The sequence below is a fragment of the Chelonoidis abingdonii genome, chromosome 15, assembly GCF_003597395.2.
Source record: "Chelonoidis abingdonii isolate Lonesome George chromosome 15, CheloAbing_2.0, whole genome shotgun sequence".
In the NCBI taxonomy this organism is placed as follows: domain Eukaryota; kingdom Metazoa; phylum Chordata; order Testudines; family Testudinidae; genus Chelonoidis; species Chelonoidis abingdonii.
Window position 1 is genome coordinate 12,366,056 of NC_133783.1, and position 25,274 is coordinate 12,391,329.

The 25,274-nt window shown below is 41.1% G+C and overlaps 1 protein-coding gene across 8 annotated transcripts in view; it reads right to left on the minus strand.

Moving 5' to 3' along the window:
- The window catches only part of PARG (poly(ADP-ribose) glycohydrolase), a 130,975-nt gene that overhangs the window by 91,204 nt on the left and 14,497 nt on the right, over nucleotides 1-25,274 (minus strand). For all 8 annotated transcript variants that reach the window (XR_004377038.2, XM_075072532.1, XM_032804673.2 and 5 more), the window contains exons 5-7: nucleotides 17,513-17,635; nucleotides 14,593-14,676; nucleotides 10,198-10,272 (exon numbers count right to left, since the gene is read on the minus strand). Coding sequence is in view for 7 of the 8 variants with exons in the window: in XM_075072532.1 (XP_074928633.1) it covers nucleotides 10,198-10,272; nucleotides 14,593-14,676; nucleotides 17,513-17,635 (282 nt within the window). In the remaining variant the exon portion in view is untranslated. The remainder of the gene's footprint in view (nucleotides 1-10,197; nucleotides 10,273-14,592; nucleotides 14,677-17,512; nucleotides 17,636-25,274) is intronic.

Here is a 25,274-nt window from a genome sequence, read left to right on the forward strand (position 1 = left end):
AGTTGTCACTTCTTCAGCTTGTATCACAGTTCAGATTTCTTAGACTAGTACAAGTAATATATAGCAGTCTCAAATAAAATGCCTCAACTGTTTTAATAACACACACACAAAATGTAAATGTCATGCTTCGTTAGGTCTAGCTTATCTTATCTAATGGCTCTGATTAGCTCCCTTGTGGTTTAAACCATCCTGTTTAATTAAATTAGACTGAGCTGTAAAATAATGCAGGCTGTACTGATTAAAAAACGCTATGAGTCATGCTGGGAAGGACTCCAGAAAGAGTGAGAATTTCCATTAAATTTTAAATCTGAGATGCCAAAGCACAAAGAAAACAAACATCAGGTGGAATCTTGTAAAAGTATGTAATATATCTGCAATACTGACTACATTCAAAATATCTGGTTTGCAGTCATCCCTGAGGCTGTAATAAGTCTAAGAGACCACAAAACTTGCAGAACACACACCTGAAAAGGCACACTTCAAGAGATAGAAAAAAAAAAAAATCTTAAGCATGATTATAAGTTTGATAACTTGATTCCACAGCTTTACTCGCAAACAATATAAACAGCGCTCCAAGCATACATGTAAAAATTCAGTCTTTTTATTAGCATGTCTGTACTATCTATACCAGTACTATATCAGTTAATTGTCACACATATGCATAAAATAGTATCCTGTAGCCCCATTCCTGCTATTCTATAGTCCCAGTCAGTCCATTAAAAGCACTGGGATTCTTCCCACACTAGCACTTGTAGAACCTTCTCCAGGATTAGAGGATCAGAATGTTGTATAGGCTTTATGTCAATGTGTGCTGATTGACTGATCTGCATTACTTGTTTTAGGCTTTGGTGACATACATTTCATTCTGATAGTTGAGAAAACAGTCTTTCAAAGAAAAAAAAACACGCACCAATTTTTGTACTTAAAGCTATTAATCAAATAAAGAACCTTAAGAGAAAATTAAACACAAGTTTTAATGACAATAATTAGCTCTTATATTATGCACTTAAAATTTACAGAAGTGCTGGGCAAACGTTACTTACACTTGTTTTTTTGGGAAAGTGAAATAACTTAAAAAAGTTAATAGGTCAAATTTCCTCTGAGCATGAAATCCAGATCTCAGCTAAGTTTATTTAAATTTATAAGTGTCCTCACAGAAGCCTATTGCATAAGTATACAGAACACCAATAAAACAACAATAATGGACTGAGCATCCCACCTTAACAGAAATTGGGATAATAAAATAAATCCAATCCTTTGCCCACTCAAACACTTGATGAGGGAAAAAAGGCAGACTTTGCAGCATGCCCAGAAGCTTAATATATTTGGGATGGCTCCACAGAGTGGAAGACTGCTAGAGCAAGGTCCAAGGGCCTTCCTGAAGAGTCCCCAGATAGAATCCCTCTCCCATTTACAATAAGGAAGCTGTACCGCTATAGCTGATTTCAACTGTGATAGTATAGTACAGGAAGAGAAGCATCAAAAGAACCTTAGGCATGAAATGTTCAAGTAGTCATCACAAGAGACACAATAAGGATATTTATCAAAGCAAAAATACTGAAAAAGTGAATAGGTATGTCAAAATATTGCATGGATTTATTATATAGTGAACTTTTTATGCTTGAAAGATATGTTACCACACTTTAATTATCTAAAGTCAACTATGAGGTTTATAAGCAGCTTGATCACACATTCATTATCTTATAAACAATAGCACCTAGGTACTGCTAAATGATTGCTTTAAAAACGTAAAAAAAAAAAAAATCAAATTTGATGTCCAGTTTATTAAAAGAAGAAATAAAATAATTCACCTGAGCTAGAACACCCAAGCAAAACGGAAACAGATATGAAGGAACCAGATGTTCCAATGGATTTACCTGGGGAAAATAAACATTGGATCCCCCAGTGACACATGAAAGGCAGCACTAAGTATCTCCTTCCAGTGCACATAGGTGAATTTAACAGTATATTGTTCACCGTGCTAATCCTACTCATTGTCAAGAGATATATGCAAAAGTATATGCATATGCAAATTTATTTTTGTTTCTGCTATCAAATCAGTGTTTCTCAGAGCTTTACGCATGGCTACAAAATGAAATTAAATGTTAACTCTTACTCTGCAAGTCATCTTCCATTAAGAGAAATAAATAAGCTAGAAATATTCAGGAATTCATACCATACAAGCATCTTTGTGTGTCTTTTAAAATTAGCCACGGCTTTTATAAAATAATCTGAAAATAAAGGACAAAAATGAAGGCACTTTTATTCTTGATGGGTTGGAAAAACATCTTACCTACACACTTTTCCAGATGGTCATATAATTCCAGCCATAACATAACAGATGTTTTATGCTTCAGTTCAAAATAATTAAAAAGAAACAGATCTACATAACTTCTGTGGTTAGTATTTCAGTCTTTAATGCTTACATGTGCAATTAGTGCTGTGCCTCTCAAAAGCATTTTTGACTTCTTACAAAAAACATGAGTAAAAAATCATTCTAATTTCACCTTCAACAATTCACTATTTATGACTTGCTTTCTACCTTTGTCTTTTTTCTTTGCCCCTCACTCTACTCCTACTTTTAGCTGTATGATACTGCAAACAATTCCATAAGACAGGAGCTTCCCTTGTGGATCAGTCAGGACATAGAAGAAATGTAATTCCTACCATACCACTTTCTCCTCAGACCAAATTTATACTTTAACATGGGTTCTACTTTCCCTCACCTCAAACCACAAAAATTTATTTTAGAACTGCAGCCTCCCAAAAAGAATCCAAGACATAGATTAGGAAAAGTGTGTTATGCTCAAGATTTGTTTTAAAGGTTTTAAAGATAAATCCAAAACACATTACATTTTTTCTTAGAAATCCAAATAAGGTAAATCCAGGAACGCTGTGAGGAAGAAAATCCTCTATGTGGAATCAGACAATGTTAATTCAGGTTAACTGTTTTTTAGAAGCTATTTGATATAGAGCATTATTTCAACAATGTAAATTTTACTTTCAAATGTAGTAGGCATGCAATAAGTGGTGAAATCAAAAGGCCTGTCTTAAAACACAAGCTTCCAAAAGCACCCCGAATGCATTAGCACAGGCGATCTTCATTCTGTAATGTATTGTCACATATTCCTGTGAAAAATTGCCACATTAAGCATATTGATTCATTGAGAATAGAAGTTATTAGGCAAGTGTTTTGGATTTAATTTAGTGGAACACTACACAGGAGAGCCATAAAACAAAGTATATTAGTTTCTGCTGTTTTCAGCAGCTGGCAGAGAGGAAGACCAACATTAGCACTTAAAATGCAAAAAACACTAAATATTGCCACTTCAGCTCAGCACCATTTTCAATTTTCTAATCCTAGACAGAACGATAAATTGCAGTTAATATATTCATCTTTACTTTATTCTGATAGAAATATGATTAAATCTATTACAACCCACAGTCATCATTGTTTTATCTAGATAAATACTTCCTCCCTAATACCTTTTCACTTTTTAACAACACATGAAACTGCTGAAGATTTCAACCTATAGCACTTTACAGAGCTTGGAAGGCTGGAGGGCAGTATTTTTATTTTTTAAATTAATCCACCCCTCCCTAAAGGATATCTATATTTATAATATTAAACTAGCTATCAGGATCAGATAATAAGCCTACTATACTGATCCTATACCACAGAGGGGGATACAGAACAGCTCAGTTGACATACAAGCCACAATGAACCACAAACAAAACTGCTGCTTATGTAGAATAAAATAAATAAGTCTTGAGAATGTAAAATAGCTATGTCTCTAAGGAGGTAACTTGGGGAGTTATCTAACTTCACGCCACTAGTTCTAATTATAGGAGGCTTACTTCCTACAAATGTCCTTGTTTTTCTGCATTTAAGCAAGCTCCTCTTAGTGCTGGTTGCCAAGATTCTTAAATAAATGTAGGTACTTATATTTTTTGCTATTGGTTTTACAACTGTGTAACAAATGTTTAAAGTATAAGACACTCTCTATATTGAAGAATTCAAATTATACTCTAAGTCAAATCCTGCAAGTATAACAGAGAAAGTATGAGTTAACTGCAAAACCTAGTCCATGTAAACATGTATTCCTACATCCAAAAACTATATAATCTCAACTTTTTTGCTTTAAAAAAATTAATACTTAGTAATATTCTTTAACACCTTCTAAGAAAAATCCTTCCATTCAAACAGATGTGAGCAAAAAAATACCAGAAATTCAAAAAAGAAAAGGGATTAAAAGACTAAGTGAATATGGCAGAAGAGACACTACCTCCGTCAAAGATCGATTCAATAGAAAAAATAAAATAAAACCCACCATATTCCCTAGTTTGAAAGATTTGGAAAAAAAAAAAAGTTCTCTCTGTGTGTTAAACCTTACTAACCAGCAAAATATGTTTAGCAATGCCAGGCTAATAAACAGGCTAATAAATGCCTTTCAAGACATCAGTTGTAAATGGCCTAAATCCCAGAATTAAGATTGCCTCTGCAAACTTAAACTACCTCCACTGTATGCATGTATATATGTATTATAAACTCAAATTATATTTTGTTTTACAGGGCCCCTGAGTCATTTAGTGCACAGAATGGACAATGAATGAGGCAGAAAGTTTCAAGTTGAGAAAAAAGATGTTCTCTTGTGTTTAAGGCACTGGACTGGGACACAGGTGAGCTGGGAATCTGCTACTTCTGTCAGACTTTCAATATGATGTTGGCCCAGTCTATGAAAACGAATACACACTATGGGATCAATTTAAGGTTGTACAAGGAACTTAAATTCTGCCATTTCTTAACTTTCAAGTGCTTGACTTTGCAACCTTAACATTCTTATAAATGTATTTTATATATTCTCAATAAAGGCACACACATATCTCGCAAAATCGTATCCATCTGCTTACGGCCACCAAGCTGTAAGCTCTTGCTCCTGTCCAAGGCTCACAACTAGACTGCGTGATTTAGCCCTTTAATCATGCAAGAGACCAAGAATAGTCAGTTCAAAAATACTTGGGTATTTTTTATGAGAGCACCACCAAGCCACATAGATCTGATCACTTAAACACATTTCAGTCTACATATTGTACCCCCATGCACTTTTCTACAAAGTAACTATCATCTCTATCTTTTACTGTTACTTAACTGCAACAAATGATCTCCAAAAATTAAGTAGCTGTATACAGGTTGAGCTGACAGATTTATAAAATGTCAATGGACCACCTGTGCATTATCATTCTGACAGCCAACAGGGGAAGCCCCTTTAGACCTTGCCCTCCTTATATCACTCAGCCTTCGGCATTAGCAACAGTTTTGGCAAACCAGAACTTTGAAACTTTCCCACACGAGAATGATAAGAGACACTGGGTCACACACAGGAATCTATTTCTAAACCAGTTTAAAAAGCCAAAAGGGATTTAATATTTAAAAACATTCATCCAAAGGTTTAATAACTGTCTTAAGTATTGTTGTTACAAGGCAAATTAATTTGGATTTTATAGTTAAAAATTTAAAGAATGGCCCCGTATTTTGACTGTATAACTTAATTAAGAAAATCACAAGCAGATGCACAAGACAAGGATATACGATACCATGAAACAAACTAGTGGATGAGGTGCACTGAGCACACACAAGATGCATCAGGAGATTGCAATGCCAACATTCTTTGGAATAATATTGTATATAACAAATATTTAACAGATATGGTCTAAAAGTTACACCCAGATACAAACGGGCCCCAATGTGCCATTACAGCAGACAGGGCAATCCAGAAGACAAGAGTGGAATGCAGTTAGAATTGTGGAGGCTCAGCTCTTCTGCAAATTAGACTGTACATGACTTGGTTAAACACACACAGAAAGTAAGCAGTGGCTGTGAATGAAAACAAAGGTTCTTGTCTCAGTCTCCAGCTCTAATAACAAAATCACAATTTTATACTTTTTTGTGACCACTGTTCAGCAAATTATTTCTTCTTCTTAGTCAACTGACTTGCCACCTCTGGACTTTTATTACTACAGCTAGTTTTGCTTTCATCCCATCCTCTCAAATCGACTTAGTAAATAGGAGAAAGCATCAGTCATCAGTAAAACTGTAAGTGCTAGCTACCAAAGTTCATAGGTTCAAACTCTGCACTTCACTCCAGCTGGCATGTTTAGGTCAATCTGCAATCATCTCCACTGAGTCCCCACAGAAGCTCAGCTTTTCATTCAATAGCTCATGTGCTCTGGTACTGCAAAGTAAGCAAAAGAAGAGATTTGGATAATTTATGGAACCTTTCAAAATTTTCATGTTCCTTATTCCAAAACTGATTTAAAATAATTTCTCTATCTAATACATAGTTTTTTTGTTTGCAGTGTTGTTGTAGCTGTTTTGGTTCCTGAAAATTAGAGAGACGAGGTGGATGAGGTAATATAATTTACTAGACCAACCTCTCACAGTGAAAGAAAGAGACACGCTTTTGAGCTTACTCAGAGCTCTTCTTCAGACCTGTAAGCTCAAAAGCTTGAATCTTTAGCCACAAGAAATTGGTCCAGTAAACTATATTACCTCATTCACCTACGTTTTTGGGGGAATTCAACATATTAACATATATGAATACATGTATTTCCATGAAATGATTTAGTTATTAAAGGAATAGGGAAGTTAGAAAGTTTGGAGGGGGAAAATTTCCCTGTTCCCTAGCTCTAGACATTTAATTTCTAAACCAGGGTATAGATTTATTCCCTTCTTGTACAAAGTGATTTTCATTTTTCTTTGTTTAATATATCAACACACACTATTCAAGTCTGGTCTGCAGCTCAGACTTTGGTACAACTTTCCTCTATGTCTCTGGGAAGCTCACAAATAAATCACTGTTACTGTGTGACAAACTGCCTTCCGACCTTTGGACAGATTAAAGCCCAGTGTAGCTTATTTCCCTATTGTTCCTATCTTCTCCAGTAGCAGCTTACTGTCTCTGGCCGATGATCTCTCAATCTGATCATCCACAGTTTTTAACTCCCACAGCATCACTTGCATGCATTGTGACAAGATCAGAAACAATTGTAGCTGTGCAGTATCAGTTTCAAACATTCAAGTGTATTCTTCAATAGTACTTTTGATAAAAAACATTGGGGATTGAAACAGGATGATACCGGAAAAGGGAAAAGGCCAGGTCATCTGTGACTGGTCAGTTGACCCCAGCTGGGCTTAAAGGAAGGCACGTGGGCCATATATTTGGGTAGAGACAAAGACAGTGAAGGAGTCAGTGAGAAAAAGGGCAGCTGAGAGCTGCCAGAGACAAGAAGACTGCAGGAATTCCCTGAAGGAAGCTATAGGTTTCTGGGGGAAGGCTGATAGGAGAGACATAAGAGGGGTTTGATGACTGACCACTTAAGATGGAGAGCTAGGGCTAATGGCTGAGAGCAGGAGAGGGAGTTGCCTGCTGACTTTAAAGCGGGAGAGCCATGGCCAGAAAACAGCAGACCTCCCTTGCTCCTGGTGGGCTGTCCAGCTGACCCCCCCAAGCCAGATAGCCAGGTCCAAACAGCTGGAGAGGGATGAAGACAAGAAACATAGCAAAGGGAGTTGCCGGCTGACTCCCAAGATGGACTTGAGGACCAAAGAGGGATGATGGGAAATAAGCAGCAGAGGAGCTTACCTGATGGCCTGTCTGAAATGAGACGTTAATGGAACAGGGGAAGGCGTGGATGCTTCCTGGATGAGGATCAACTTCCAGCAGAGAGGCTTTGTAGAGAGGGGAGTGTTCTTCACTCGGAAGAACAGGGTTACGTTCCTGCTGAAAGGGCTGGGATAGCTGTCCTGGCAGCACGTCAGTAGAAGACTAATGAAAGACCCAGGTGTGGTAGAACACACTCGAGAGGGGTATTTGCCAAATCACCGGACTAGAAGTCATGGAATTTTTAAAGAACTATATACACCAGGGGTCGGCAACCTTTCAGAAGTGGTATGCCAAGTCTTCATTTATTCACTCTGATTTAAGGTTTTGCGTGCCAGTAATATATTTTAATGTTTTTAGATCTCTTTCTATAAGTCTATAATATATAACTAAACAATTTTTATATGTAAAGTAAATAAGGGTTTTAAAATATTTAAGAAGCTTAATTTAAAATTAAATTAAAATGCAGAGCTCCCTCAGACTGGTGGCTAGGACCCAGGCAGCATGAGTGCCACTGAAAATCAGCTCATGTGCCGCCTTCGGCACCCGTGCCATATGTTGCCTACCCCCGACATACACCATGGGCAAGTAATAGATGATGTTTTAAGCCTTTTGTTATGGACTAACTTGCATTAGATTTGGTAATAAACTGGCCCCAATTAGGATATTAGTGACTAAAGAAAGCTTGTATGGAGTTGCAGGTGACTCTTAAGGAGGGAAACTGAGGCCAGCAGAGTTGCCCTATGTCAGGGGTTTTCCCACCCCTATTTTATAATTCAATAAATATAACAACTTATATGGTCTGACATTATTATAGAGAGCATCTTCAACAGCCCAGATTAATTTCTGGTGGTACTGCCAAGGTTGAAAGCCCACCAGAAGCAAGGGTGCAAAAAAATACCCACAGTTACTGCTAAGCTAGTGGCATGAAAGCTAGCCAATGCAGCCCCAAAAGCTGATGAACTAGGACTAGGAATGGTGAGCTCCAGAGAGGCCTGAAGACAGACTGATTGAGCACCTCTTCCAGACAAACTAGACAAGGAGGGATCCCTATGAAACCATAAGTAGTTTTTATAGCTGCCCTCCTGCAGAACTGCCACTGCCATGTTGTCCCAGAACTAAATTCCACTCCAATCCAGCTGTCCCTAAGAGCATAAGAGAGGTATTACAAAGAACAGTCTACTTTCCCACACAGATCAAGTTGACCAAACAATTTTACACATACGTACTGTATGAACTTACAAAAAAGCAAAACATGAATTATAAAGAAAACTACTAAACACCAATTGTTTAAATGCACAGCTACTTTTGGATACTTACTGTTTCTCCTCTGAAATATTTGCTTGTGCATGTGTAAAAATTGATCAACAGAAGAAAATACATTTTCTTCTATATTTTATAGTAAAGCAGGCACATTTCAAATTTTATGGCATATCTTTGTAATGGCTACCAAAAAGTTCCCAACAAATCCATGCCAGCGGAGAGGGATAGCTCAGTGGTTTGAGCATTGTCCTGCTAAACCCAGGGTTGTGAGTTCAATCCTTGAGGGGGCCACTTGGGCATCTGGGGCAAAAATCTGTCTGGGGATTAGTCCTGCTTTGAGCAGGAGGTTGCACTAGATGACCTCCTGAGGTCCCTTCCAACCCTGATACTCTATGATCCTATATCAAAAGAATTATAAAGAAGAATTTATTTTTTATTATAATATTCAATACAAATCAAATCAAATTTCAACCATACCTGAATTACCTACTGGAGAAGCCCCTGGCTGGAGACCCATCCATTATTTTTATCACCAAAACAAAGGTAGTCTTGTGTATTTTCCAAATACATTTCTTCCAGCTCAGAATCTGTCTTTTTTGGAGCTCTTAAACTCAAGATACAAACCCTTTCTTTGTATTATATTTAAATTCTTGTACTGCCTTCATCAACATGGCATCTGAGCACTTTGCAGAAGTGCATTAAGCAATGTTATTAGCATCTGTCACATGTAGCTCTTTCCTCCCCATCCTCTTGCCAGGGGGGAATTTTTAAGATAGAACAATTGCCCCAGCTTCACAAACATTTCTTGATGAAATCAAGACCTCCCATACCTTAAAAGAAAAATATACTGCTAGACTTACAACCAGTCTATGTGTCAGGAAATGACACTGGGGAGAAATGTAAAAATAATGAGTTTCTTTTTAATATAATGTTTCTTTAGAAAAACACAATAGACTTTACTAACAAATCTGGAAGCATTGTAGGATGATCACAGGTTTTTTTTCTGAAAGTAGAAGGTTCAGGAATGCTCTAAAACTTCTGAGCTAGTCACGCAAAATCTAGAATGAAGCAAAAGCCTAGTATGCACTAACCACTGTAGCTACCATTGCCAACCAAAATATTACATTAGGGCCAGTTATAGATACGGGCAGCTTGTGATTCTTGATAGAAGGGAAAATGAAACAAAAAGTTACACACAAGATAGATAGTAAATATAGCCAGAATTCATTGAATTATCTTTACTTCAAAACCGAAAATGTAAAACTTTCTTTACCTTATCACAGAAGTCAGTAAGAGCAGTAAAGTCCCACTTCTTGGCATAAGCAACATTATATCTCAGTATAGCCTCCTATAGAAGAAAAACACACATACTGGAATAATAAAAACAGACCCTTGGTTGGCATATGACAATTCACTGAAGTTTATCTTTTTGAAGAAACAGCACCATCTACTGGCAGAATAGTATCTTAATACACAACAAACTTGCTATTGTGGAGCCTCACCTGCAGGCTTTATATAAGCAAAAAACTACCTTTGTAGTTAACAGGAGCTTTTGCCTGTATAGGGGACTGGAGAATCAGAAGCACAGCAAGGTTAAGCAGAACAATTAAAAACAGAGAAACAAGGACGAGGCCTAACCATAATCTTACCAAAAATAATTTCAAGGCAAACTCACTTAGTTCTTAATTTACAATTGTGTGTGTATGCGTGTGTATTTGACTTTAAGACTTCTTTTTGTCTAACTTAACTCACTTTTTTTTTTTTTTAAACAAAGAACAATGTTTTAAAATATCAATTTTACACTGCTTCAAGAAATTGGTCAGCCTCAAAACACACCCTAGAAATTGTTGACAAAAAAAATAACAGTTAATAGTTGCTATGTCATTCATGAACCATACAAAAATTGAGCATTTTCTTTAGTCATCACACAGCATAGAGGCTTTTTTTTAAGTTGTTTTTAAAAAAAAAAGGTTTAAAGCCTTTCCAGCAGCCTAAATTTTTGTGAAATAGAAATAGAAGCAGGAACTCCTGACAGCCCTTAGCTCCAACAGACTGATGTGGAGATTGGTTTTCTGAGCTGTCCATTTGCCCTGAGGCATGACAGCACTGAGATGAGTTCTCCATCCCAACAGTGATGCATTTGTCGTTAAAGTCAGTGATCTAACTGGGCAACAGAAGAGAATGCCCATGCACATGTTGAATTGATCTTTCCACCAACCCAGGGAATTCCTCACTTATAGAGGAACAGCCACCTGTCTGTCCAAAGATGTTTCTGACTGGAGGTATAGCCTTACATGATTGGTCACAAAAGTGACTCAAACAGAAGAGACCAACTAGATGTCCCCTTCATCCTCCTCAACATTGTCCGATGGAGGAGCATAGAAAAAGGATAGAGAATCCTGCAGTACCAAGGGACAACAGCAGTCTGGAAACTCAGGTCTCAGTACTGAAAGACACTCAGTATCCACGAGGAACTGGAATGCCAGCTCATATGTTATGGATAGGGCCCTACCAAATTCATGGTCCACTTTGGTCAATTTCATGGTCATAAGATTGTAAAATCATAAATTTTACAATTTCAGCTTATTTAAATCTGAAATTTCACGGTGTTGTAATTATAGGTATCCTGATCCAAAAAGGAGCCACTGCCTGCAGAAGCGGGGAAGTATGGATGGCATCGCATGGTATTGCCACCCTTACTTCTGTGCTGCTGTCTGCAGAGCTGGGCCCTCAGTCAGCAGCCGCCACTCTCCGGCCGCCCAGCTTTGAAGGCAGCAGCGCAGAAGCAAGGGTGATATGGTATGGTATTGCCACACTTACTTCCGTGCTGCTGCTGGCAGGGTGTTGCCTTCAGAGCTGGGCGCTGCCTTCAGAGTTGGACACCTGGCCAACAGCCACCACTCTGCCCACCCAGCTCTGAAGGTAGCACAGAAGTAAGGGTGGCAATACCATGACTCCCCTAAAATAACCTTGCAACTCACCTCCTCCTGCAACTTCCTTTTGGGTCAAGACCCCCAATTTGAGAAACTCTGGTCTCCCCCATGAAATCTGTATAGTGTAGGGTAAAAGCACACAAAAGACCAGATACCATGGTGGGAGACCACATTTCCCAGTCCATGATGCATTTTTCATGGCTATGAATTTGGTAGGGCCCTAGTTATGGGCAAGTCCCTCACATATCTGAATTCTTGCGGTACTAACAGAGAACCCGTACCAAAGTGGTAGCTATGGACATGGTAGCTAAAGCCGACAGTATCATCAATGGCAGACATACCAGTGTAGACACTGATGGAGTCTGGCACCATTTCTTGCTCAGTACCAAGGGTGCCAAATGAGTAGGTGCCAACATGGGCCTGGACCTGACAGTACCGGACCATGGTGTTTATGCGTGCCCTCCTTCTCCGTGGTAGAAGGTATCAAAGCCCTGTCAGAGTCATGTCTCTCCTTTGAGCACCAGGGCTTTCTGACTCCACTGGTACCAGATGAGGAGTCCTTCAACTCAATGGTACCGAGCCAAGAGATAAAGGCTTTGGAGACTGTAGCTCTTCAAAGGTGACTTTTCTGGAGCAGGCTTTTTCAGATGAGTGTCCACACTCCTTTTTTCAGAAGCCCTTTCAGAAGCCTCCAACACTATCCACTTCTAAAGGGGAGCCTGTGCAAAGGTGGAAGGGGCCCTGGATCTGTCTGGAGAAAGATGTATGGGGGGCGGGGGGGGGGGGCGTGGAATCTCCTGACCTGACTCAGACACTGAAGTGAGCACTCAACCATTAACAGTCTGAGCTTAATCTTCTTGTTCTTCCTTATCTTCAACTTGAAGAATAGGCAGAAACTGCACTCCCCCAAACAACGGATACACTTAGAGTGGCTATTCCTCACAGGTATTGCTCTGGGAAGGAAAGGCAACATTTGAAGCCTGGAGAGCCAGGCATGTCCTGCCAGAAAGACAAGGCTCTCCAAGGAAAAGAAAAGTGGGGCGGGGGGACCTATCCCCTCACTACTGACACTTACTAACTGTAACTACTACTAACAATGACCTACGCTCACAAAACTTAAGCTATAAATAGAATTTGAAATAACCGAGGCAGGCTGAAGGACGGCATGATAGAGCTCCATCTGAGGCCCAGGCGGTAAAAATGGAAAGGAGAGTGGTTTTTCCATGAATCCAGCTACAGCTTCAGTGTCCGGCACAAGGAGGCATATGGCGCACATGAAGGCTGAATGGGTGCTGCTACTGAAAAAATCTCCAATCAAGGGCTTGAGAAGCAAATGTGCAAGGAGGAATGTTTGGGGAAGTTACAGTGAAGCTTGCTGAGGAAAAGGCACTAGAAAAAATATTTATGAGAATTTAGAATACCCACTTAAGTCTCAGAGTAGCAGCCGTGTTAGTCTATATCCGCAAAAAGAACAGGAGTACTTGTGGCACCTTACAGACTAACAAACTTATTTGAGCATAAGCTTTCGTGGGCTACAGCCCATTTCATCGGATGCATGCAGTGGAAAATACAATAGGAAGAGATATATACACACACACAGAACATGAAACAATGGGTGTTACCATACACACTCTAACGAGAGTGATCAGTTAAGGTGAGCTATTACCATTTTCAGTATCTCCATTTGCATCTGCAAACTCTTACCCAAAGCCTGCTACTATTGAGTGAAAAGCAATTCAGAGTGTTAAAAATACCATGCTCCTCACTGAGGACTCAAAGAGGAATCTACTCTCTGCTTGGTCCAAAATAGCCCAAATTTGGGGACCATCTTGGTACTATGCATGTGTCTTCTCTTGACTTGGGTTTTGAAGAGGGCTGAAGATGTGCTTCCTACAACAATGAAGGGGAAGAAAGGAATTTTTGTAGGCAGCTGATAGACGTGTTGAAATTATTATTTAACATTGCTGGGATTTTATTGTATTATGGCATCCAGAGACTTGAACTAGCATCTTTATTAGAATTTAAATAAATATAAATAACCTCATTAAAAAGAGAAACTGCCTGATCTGTGCTGTGGACCTACCTCACACAAAACAACCCAGAAAAATGAAGAAAGGCACACACATGTACTCACAAGCTAAATTTGGCCTAAATACTATTTTTTCCAGCTTTCTTTCAATTAGATGGTAGGTTAAGATTCTGTCTTCAAATTTCAAACCCATGGGCAGGTAGGATTGTTTCTTTATAAATTGCTAAATCAAAAGTTCCTTTAAAAAGGAAAAAAGGAAACAACAAAAAGTGACTTAAGGATAATGTTGTTCGGCATTTATCGTGTTTAACTGGGTAGTGAGGAAAACAACTCTGCTACTGTGCTACATAAAGGGACACCATTATTAAAAAAATAATAATAATAATAATCACATTCCTGCCTGCTATATTTCTTTACACTAATGTTATCAAATACACCGAAGGGAACAAAGTGATTAAAGACAAAATATCTGTTTTTCCAGGATCTTTACTTTGTGCATTTGACTGCACTTTTTGCAGAATGAGTTTCACATTTCCCCCGTATGGTCGCTTTCTTCAGTTGTTTATGTGGGTTCGTCCCTCAGCAGAGAAAAAAAAAACAAAAAAAGAAAACCGGAATTGGCAACAACACTCCTAGACAGATATAGGACCTGAAACTACTTTTAACTCATTTTTAAATTGACTTTACTTTAGATTGCTGGCCTTACCTTCAAATCGTGTGAGCTGATGAACTTCTTAAGTAGTGCAGTCTGGATTAGCTCCCATCGGCTTCCAGCAGTCCTATCACCATTCTTTAAAATATAAGATAAAAAACATGAACAAAGAAATCTGAAAATACTTCAGCTAATAAAATTGTATTTGACACCCCCAAGCCAAAAAGCATGTAGCAATAAAATATTCAGCGTCACTGACAGTATACCAGAGTACAATTGTAGAGGGAAGAAAAGGAAGAGAGGTTCTCTATTTGCCTAATTTTAGAAAGAACTTATGCTTGGCACACTTGTGTGATTTGCTAATTAATGTTTCAAATCACACTGCATTTTGCTTTAAAGAGTTTTTCTTTTAAATTAGGACATTTGTTAAATGATATAGAAAGTGCTCTCCTTCAAACTAACCACACTCTTTCCTATGCTACCTCATCAGCCATAAATAATGCATTAATGGTCCTTAATGCAGGAAATGGTTGACCAAAACATTATTCAAGGAGACCACTGTTGGAGGAAGTGAGCTTAATAGCTGTTTCTGGTGGAGGGTCTTCAGTCTGCCTCTAGACCCAATGTCATAAACAGATAGTTAAGGGTTAATGTCTTTTTACCTGTAAAGGGTTAACAAACAGGGAACCAATAACACCTGACCAGAGGACCAATCAGGAAACAAGATTCTTTCAAATCTCGGTGGAGGGAAGCCTTTGTTTGTGGTTTTTGGGTTTTGCTTTGTTCTCTCTGAGTCCTAAAAGGGACTAGATGTGCAACCAGGTTTCTTGCCAATCTCCCTGCTACAGTCTCTTATATATTCAGAATAGTGAGTATTAAGTAGAAAGGCGGTTATAGTCTTTTAATTGTTCCTGTATTTGCAAATGTGTAGTTTGCCGGAAGTATTTTAAACTGTATTTTTGCTGGGGGAAGGCTTTTCTCTCTGGTGTCTATAAGCTGAAAGACCCTGTAATATTTACCATCTAGATTACAGAGACAACTTTTACTTTTTCTTTCTTTTTATTAAAAGTTTTGCTTTTTAAGACCTGTTTGATTTTCTCCCTAGTTGAGGCTCAAGGGAATTGAGTCTGTACTCACCAGGGAATTGGTGGGGAGAAGGGAAAGGTAAATTTCCACTTTGTTTTAGATTCACGGAGCTTGAATCTATATTGCCTCTGGGTGAGGGGAAGAGGGGAGGGGTAGAGGTGGAAAGCCTCTGTTTTATGATTCAAGGAGTTTGAATCACAGTATCTTCCAGGGTAACCCAGGGAGGGAAAGCCTAGGAGAGGCACTGGTGAGGGAAAGAGTTTACTTTCCTTGTGTCAAGATCCAGGGGGTCTGGATCTTGGGGGTCCCCAGGGAGGGTTTTGGGGAGACCAGAGTTTATCAGGTGCTCAAAGTCCTGATTGGTGGCAGCTTATCAGATCTAAGCTGGTAATTAAGCTTAGAGGAATTCATGCTGGTACCCCAATTTTTTGGACGCTAAGGTTCAGATTGGGGATAGAATACTATGACACCCAAAGGTTGCACATCCATGAAAAGTAGGCAAAAGTGCCTTATATGCTCTCAACCACCAAAATGGTAAAGTGGCAAAGAGAAAGTCCCTAAATGAGCCAAGTCCCAAACCATGTAGGGCTTTACAGATTACAAACACCACCGTCAATCACATCCAGAATCAGAGGGGAAGCCAATACAATTCATAAACACAGAGGTATTCTGTGCTCATTATACTAGGCAAGGAAAGGTGGCATGATCAAAGCAGTAGGAGACAAAATTGCTAGCAAAGATCTGGACCATATGGAAATGGAGGGGAGAAGTGGGACAGTTATAATTAGCAAGGAGAGAGAGAAATGACCAAGACTTGAACAAAGGTTTCAGCAGTAAAGATAAAGTGAATATTTGATTATGACATAATATGGCTAGAGTTATAAAATCCCAAAAAAATCTCCTTTGAAACTCAGAATATTAATTCAACAATTCAGTCTTCAAAAGCAGTCATTTTCTTTTACTACAGATAGGGGGATTAAGGTACAGAAAGTCCGGCTCATTCTTCCACCTACTGAAATTAAGGCCATATGCCTAAAGAGAGAAAAAAAGATTGGGAAAAACTCCAGTGCTTACTCTGTGGAAACAGGCAATTTTCATGAGACTGGTATGAGCGGGCTGGACAAGATAGTTTACCTCTTCAGAGTCATGCTAATACTCTTATCTAAGTGGCGCCATAGGGTTTTTGTTGATCCTTTTCCTATGAAGCACCAATTCATCAGTTATTAATTTTTCAGCTGCAGCAAAAATACCACAGCTGAGAAAGTCAAAGAGCCTTTAGGCTATAGAGGTGTGCATCAGCTGTCAAGAGGCAATACGATTTGGTCTCCACATAGGTAAATCTCCAAAAACGTGTTTACCTAAAACTAAGTGATCTCAATCACAAGTCTCCCAAGTGGTAACATGATACTCGTATCAAAAAAGTATTTAACCTAGCAAGACTAGGCCATTTATGGTTTAGCCAATAATATAATAAAGGAGGAAAAGAAGATACACTTGAAACCTTTGAAGACTGTGAATACATGCACACTGAGTGACAAACTATAACTGAACCAATCATTCTGCAAGTGTAATGATCATCCCCAATAGGATTGGGGGGGAAAAAATGTTTCTCCTTTTTTCCATGCCCAACCTGCCCCTCTTTTTCCCTACCATGTACAGTATTCATCACATAGATGGCTAAATTAATTATTGGCTGGCAGAAGAGTTCTGTTCTTCTGTCTGAAGTTTAGCTACCAGATCAGATAGACCAGTGTGTTTTGATTCAGTATGGCAAACTGAACATCTACAACTATAGCAGAAGGCAGGGTCACAACTCCTTGTTGTATCTGTCTCAGTTTTATTGCCCAAACTTCCATTCATATTTGTAAGGAATTTTTTTTTGTCTTACCTCATCCTCTACAGGGTATAAGTTTTGTTCTGAACAGGGCATTTTAACATGTTTATTATCCCACAAATCTTTATAATGAGTTGGAAAAGGTTTTGGCACCTCTCCTTCCCTCAATAGATCCACCTGCAACAGAGAATAGAAAGAAAATTCATGCTATGCAAAGAGCTTGTGAAACCTACATAAACAATAAGAAACAGAAATCCTCATAAAAAGTGAATGCACAGCTAAATTTTGGCCACAAATCCTTTTCCACACGTTCCATCAACTTTAACAGCAACTATACCCAAACATCTCAGAGCAGGCATTGGTCCATATTATATAGTCTTAGACATAACTCTTACCTCGGTAGTGTACACACAGCCAGCCGACCCAAGTTACGCAACGCCAGCTAGGGAATAACGTAGCTGGAGTCAACGTAGCTTAGGTTGACTTACTGTGGTATCTACACCATGCTGGGTTGATGGGAGACACACTTCCATCGACTTACCTTACTCTTCTTGTTCAAAGTGGACTATCAGGGTCAATCGGAGGGTGCTCTGCCGTCAATTTAGCGGGTCCTTCACCAGACCTGTTAAATCGACCCCCAGGGCATCAAGCCAGCAGGTGCGTAGACATAGCCTCAGATACACACATTTGTGTAACACTGCTCCTGCCTGGGCTGTCTGTGCGGATTGAACCCACGACCTCTGGATCTAAAATAGAGTGCAGCTATTGCTTGAGCTAAAGCATCTGGTCAATTAGGTTAGCAGTAGATGACTTGAACTTCTCTATGCAGTCTAGCCACCAGAAGGGGACAAAAAGCCACACTGTGCTGGTGTGGGTTATACTTGCTTTCAGTCTAAGACACTAGGATATTAGAGTAACAAAACTATAATTTTGGTAGAGAACACACTTTCAGTACAAGATGATCATTTTCAGGCATTTATATAACGTTTTCTTCGTTATTTCTTTTTAGGCTGTAGGAGCATACTTCCCCTTTTAAGAGAGACAGGCTTGAGCCTACAACCAAGATAGCCTGGGTGTAATAAAGGAGGCCCCTGCCCACCTCATGGCTTGGTAATCTAAACAGGAACAGGAAACTGAGCAGGAGGAATGGGTCTAGAAGCCATCCAGGCTTCAAAGGATAGCAGTCTCTCCTTTACTCCCCAGATGGCTAGCCTAACCCAGCCAGAGGATCTCTTTGTGGACATTCAGTTTGGAAATTCTGTAACAGGGTCATCCAGTAAGGGCCTATGAACTTCTGTTACAAATGCTCCCTCCCCAAGACCTTATTAAAGGGGATATATGTATGTTGTTTCAGCTTACCCTTGTCTGGAATCTTTACAGTGGATTTACTGATGGATACAGTTGGAAACATTAAGGCAGGGTGTATCTGCTGTACATACCCAGTCAAAAGGGGCACACAGGGGAAGCACACGCCTTTTACAGGTGAAAAGCCATTCATTTTTATACAGAGCCGAAAAGTGGATTTTTAAAAAGAAATTGCATAATTTAGTTTGGCCTTTCTTGAGCCATTAAAAACTCAAAATTATTTTTTCATGTTTTTACAAAATGTATTATATACTGTTCTGCTTTCGAATAATTCAAACATGGATATATTTTAAAAACTGCAGACATAGCACATTTGTAATTCTCAATGCTGATATTACTGGGTGAGCTTCTATGGCCTGTGATATTCAGGAGGTCAGACTATATCATGGGTCGGCAACCTTTCAGAAGCGGAGTACCGAGTCTTCATTTATTCACTTTAATTTAAGGTTTTGCGTGCCGGTAATACATTTTAATGTTTTTAAGAAGGTCTCTCTCTAAAAGTAAACTATTGTATTGTAAAATAAACAGGTTTTCAAAATGTTTGAGAAGCTTCATTTAAAATTAAATTAAAATGTTGATCTTACGCTGCCAGCCTGGGGTTCTGTTCACCTAGGCCGGCAGCTGGCTGAGCGCGGCCTGCAGCCAGGACTTCGGCTGGCAAGGGGCCGGCAGCTAGAACCCCAGACTGCTGCTCAGGGCTTCCATCTGCCCAGCTCCTGCTAGCCGGGATCCCAGCTACCGGACCCGCTTAGCCCACTGCCGGTCTGGGGTCCGGGCCCTGCCCACATACAGTGAGTACCTACCTTTTCCCTGGTTCTGACCCACTCTCTTCCTCTCTCTCTGCACTGAGCTGAGGGTGGGAGTGCACTGAGTACAGGGCTAGGGGTGAACGAGCAGACTGGGAGTCGGGGTGTACGGTCTGGCCAGGATCTAGAATGAGGGAGGGGACTCGAGGTTGGGGCAGAAGGTTTGGGTGTGGAGCACTTACCTGGGCAGCTCCCATTTGGTGCGAGGGGTGGGGGTGGGATGTGGAGGGTGCATGAGTCAGGGCAGAGGGCTGGGGGCATGTGAGGGACCTGTCCCAGAGTGGTGGGTGGACCTACCCGGGTATAATTTGGGGCAACAACAACATCCTTCCCGTTTCGTTAATATAAATATAAAAAAATGATGTGACGTACTGGCGGGTTGTGGGAGGGCGGACTCGGGTGTTTCCGTCCCTGCTCGGGAGTCGCCGTTATACCCTGTTGGGTCGGGAAGGGGGCGGGGTTATCTCTCTGCGCTCGGGTGTCCTCGGAGCAGCCGAAGGCCCTCAGATTGCTTCGGGTGTCTCCGCCTTCGCTCGTGTGTTTTCGGGAGGGGGCTCGGGTCGTTCCGCTTCACCTCGGCTGTTTCCGCCTGGCGGGGAGTTTAATAAAATGCAGAGCATCCGGACCAGTGGCCAGGACCCAGCAGTGTGAGTGCCACTGAAAATCAGCTTGCATGTCGGCTTCGGCACCTGTTGCCGTAGTTGCCTACCGCTGGGCTAAAAGGAACCATTACGATCATATAGTCCAGAGCTGGGAAACCTATGGGCACGCAGCCAAGACGGCAAGCGAGCCAATTTTTTAATTGATTAGACACTGCTGCCAGCTTGGAGTTCCGGACAGGCAGCGCCTGCATTAAAAAGTCTGGCCCGGCCCCCTTCTTCTCTCCTCCCCCCTCCCCGCCTCAGGAGCGGGGCAGAAGCTTTGTCCTGCCGGTCCCCTCCTCTTCCCGCAGTGTGCTGGTCCTTTCCTCTCCTCCTCCTCCTCTTCCATCCCTCAGGCCTGCTGATGGCCCTTGTGAGGGAGGGTGTCAGGAAGAGCAAGTCAGCCTGCTTGCTGCTTCTGGTAGAGGCAGAGAAGTAAGCGGGGCAGGGCCTTGGGGAAGGAGGGGTGGATTGGGGCATGTCCCACAGTCCCCTACCCTGCCCCCCTCACACACACCCAGCCCTCTGCCCTGTGCCCTGCACACCACCCAGAGGCCCCTGTCCTGAGCCTGTGCCCCCTCTACACACCCAGCCCTTGCTTGACTCCTTCATCGCCTCCCCCCCCCCATGACCCCCGCCCTGACTCTGGCACCCTCACACATACCCAGGCCCCCCATGCTCTGCGCACCTGCACCCCCCTCAACATGCCCCAGCCCTCTGCCCTGATTCATGCACCCTCCACATCCCACCCCCCCTCGCACCAAATTTGGGAGCTGCCCAGGTAATGCTCCACACCCAACCTTCTGCCCCAACCTCGAGTCCCTCCCTTCATTTCTAGGATCCTGGCCAGCCGTACACCCGGACTTTCCCCTTCACGTCTGCTCTGTTCACCCTAGCCCTGTACTCCAGTGCACTTCCCACCATCACTCAGTGCAGAGAGGAGAGGAGAGAGTGGTGTCGAACCGGAAAGGTAGGTCTCACTGTAGTGGGCGGCCCGGACCCCAGACGGCAGTTGGGCAAGCGGGTCCGTAGCTGGGATCCGGCTATACAGGAGGCTGGGCAGATGGAAAAAAGGGGGGGCCCTGAGCAGCAGTCTGGGGTTCTAGCTGCCGGCCCTTGCCCAGCCGAAGTCCTGGCTGCAGGCCGCGCCAGCCAGCTGCCGGCCTGGGAACAGAACCCCAGGGCTGCAGCGTAAGATCAACATTTTAATTTTTAATTTTCAATGAGCTTCTTCAACATTTTGAAACCTGTTTATTTTACAATTACAATAGTTAACTGTTTAGAAGAGACCTTCTTAAAAAAACATTAAAATGTCATTACCGGCACGCAAACCTCTAAATTAAAAGTGAATAAATGAAGACTCGGTACTCCGCTTCTAAAGGTTGCCGACCCCATGAATAGTCTGACCTCCTGAATTATCACAGGCCATTTAGAAGCTCCCAGTATATCCAGCTTGAGATTACAATGTGCTATTGTCTGCAGTTTTTTAAAATATATCCATGTTTGAACATTATTCGAAAGCCGAACAGTATAAATACATTTTGTAAAAACTGAAAAACTCAATTTTGAGTTTTTAATGCCTCAGAAAGGCCAAACTAATTATGCAATTTCTTTTTAAAAATCCCACTTTTCGGCTCTGTATAAAATGAATTGGCTTTCACGGTTTAAAGGCGTGTGCTTCCCCTGTGTGCCCTTTTGACTGGGGGTATGTACAGCAGATACACCTGCCTTAATGTTTCAACTGTATCCATCAGTTAAATTCCACTGTAAAGGATTCCAGACAAGGGTAGCTGATTTGAAACAACTACATATATCCCCTTTATAGGCTTGAATGTTTCTCTTGGGAGGAGCATTTGTACAGAAGTTCATAGGCCCTTTACTGGATGACCTGTTACAGGAATTTCCAACTGACATGTCCCAAAAAGAGATCCTCTGGCTGGGTTTAGGCTAGCCATCTGGGGAGTAAGGAGAGAACTGCTATCCTTTGAAGCCTGGATGGCTTCTAGACCCATTCCTCCTGCTTCAGTTTCCTGTTCCTTTTAGATTACCAAGCATGAGGTGGCAGGGCCTCCTATTACCACCCAGGCTATCTTGGTTGTAGGCTCAAGCCTGTCTCTCTTAAAAGGGGAAGTATGCTCCTACAGCCTAAAAGAATAACGAGAACTTCTATTAATGCCTGGAAAAATGATCATCTTGTACTGAAGGTGTGTTCTCTTACCAGAATTTATAGTTTTGTTACTCTTAATACTAGTGTCTTAGACTGAAGCAAGTATAACCCACACCAGCACAGTGTGGCTTTTTGTCCCCTTCTGGTGGCTAGACTGTCATAGAGAAGTTCAAGGTCATCTACTGCTTAAACCTAATTGACCAGATGCTTTAGTCAAGCAATAGCTGCACCTATTTTAGATCCAAGAGGTCGTGGCTTCAATCCGCACAGACGACAGGCAGGAGCAGTTTACACAAATGTGTGGTATCTGAGGTATGTCTACGCACTTGCTGCTGGGATGCCCTGGGGTCGATTACAGGTATTGGTGACAGGACCGCTATTGACGGCAGAGCACCCTCCGATTGACCCTGATAGTCCAACTTTTGAACAGAAGAGTAGGTAGTCGATGGAGGGTGTCTCCCATCAACCAGCATGGTGTAGATACCACAGTAAGTCAACCCTAAGCTTACGTTGACTCCAGCTACGTTATTTCCTAGCTGGCGTTGCGTTAACTTGGGTCGCTGGCTGTGTGTCACATACGAGGTAAGGAGTTATGTCTTAAGACTATATAATATGGACCAAATGCCTTGCTCTTGAGAGATGTTTGGGGTAAGTTGCTGTTAAAAGTTGACTGGAACGTGTGGAAAAGATTTGTGGCCAAAATTTAGCTGTGCATTCACTTTTTATGGGATTCTGTTTCTTATGTTATGTAGGTTTCACAAGCTCTTTGCATAGGCCTGAATTTTCTTCTATTCTCTGTTGCAGGTGGATCTATTTGAGGGAAGGAGAGGTTTGCCAAAACTTTTCCACTCATTATAAAGATTTGTGGGATAATAAACATGTTTAAAAACCCTGTTCAGAACAAACTTATACCCTGTAGAGGATGAGGTAAGACAAAAAAAAATTTCCTTACAAATAATTGAATGGAAGTTTGGGCAATAAAAATGAGACAGATACAACAAGGAGTTGTGACCCCTCCTTCTGCCTATAGTTGTAGATGTTCAGTTTGCCATACTGAATCAAAACCACTGGTCTATCTGATCTGGTAGCTAACTTCAGACAGAAGACAGAACTCTTCTGCCAGCATTAATTAATTTAGCCATCTATGTGTGATACTGGTACATGTAGGAAAAGAGGGCAGGTTGGGCATGGAAAAAAGGAGAAACATTTTCCCCCCCATCTATTGGGGTATGATCATTACACTTGCAGAATGCATTGGTTTTCAGTTATAGTTTTGATCACTCAGTGTGCATGTATTACGTCTTCAAGGTTTCAGTTATTCTTCTTTTTTCCTCCTTTATATATTATTGGCAAACCAATAAATGCCTGTCTTTGCTAGGTTAAATACTTTTTTTGATACGAGTATCATGGTTACCACTTGGAGACTGTGATTGAGATCACTTAGTTTTAGGTAAACACGTTTTGGAGATATTAACCTATGTGGAGACCAAATCGTATTGCCTCTTGAAGCTGGTGCACACCTCTATAGCCTAAGGCTCGTTTGCTTTCTCACCTGTGGTATTTTTGCTGCAGCTGAAATTAATAACTGAATGAATTGGTGCTTCATCAGGAAAAGGATCAACAAAACCCTATGCGCCACTTAGATAAGAGTATTAGCATGACTTGAAGAGGTAAACATCTTGTCCAGCCTCATACCAGCCAGAAAATTTGCCTGTTTCACAGAGTAAGCATGAGTTTTCCATCTTTTTTCTCTCTTTTAGGCATATGGCTTAATTTCAGTAGGTGGAAGAATGAGCCGGACTCTTCTGTACCTTAATCCCCCTTCTGTAGTAAAGAAATGACTGCTTTGAAACTGAATTGTTGAATTAATATTCTGAGTTTTCAAAGGAGATTTTTTTGGATTTTATACTTAGCCATTATTATGTCATAATCAAATATTCAAACTTTATCTTTACTGCTGAAACCTTGTCAAGTCTTGGTCATTTTCTCTCTCTCCTTTGCGCTAATATACTGTCTCCCACTTCTCCCCTCCATTTCCTATTGGTCCAGATCTTTGCTAGCATTTTGTCTCCTACTGCTTTATCATGCCACCTTTCCTTGCCTAGCTTACATGAGCACAAGAATACCTCTGTTGTTTTGAATTGGTATTGCTTCCCCTCTGATTCTGGATGTGATTGACTGGTTGGTGTTTGGTATCTGTAAAGCCCTACATTGTTTGGGACTTTGGCTTCATAGCGACTTTCTCTTTGCCACTTTACCATTTTGGTGGTTGAGAGCATTATAAGCACTTTTTTGCCTACTTTTCCATGGATGGTGCAACCTTTGGCGTTCATAGTATTCTATCCCAAATCTGACTAGCGTCCAAAAACAATGGGGTGACCACATGAATCCTCTAAGCTTATTACCAGTATTGATAGATCTGTAAAGCTGCCACCAATCAGGACTTTGGCACCTGTAACCTCTGGTTCTCCCCAAAACCCTCCCTGGGGACCCCCCCCCAAGATCCAGCCCCCGGATCTTGACACAGGAAAGTAAACTCTTTCCTCACCAGTGCCTCTCCTAGGCTTTCCCTCCGTCTGGGTTACCCTGGGAAGATACGATGAATTCAAACTCCTTGAATCATAACACAGGAGGCCTTCACCCTCTACCCCTCTCCCCCTCATTCCCCTCACCCAGAGGCATATTAGATTCAAGCTCCGTGCAATCTAAAACAAAGTGGAAATTTACCTTTCCCTTCCCCTCACCAATTCCCTGGTGACACAGACTCAATTCCCTTGAGCCTCAATTAGGGAGAAAATCAAACAGGGTCTTAAAAAGCAAAAACTTTTAAGTAAAAA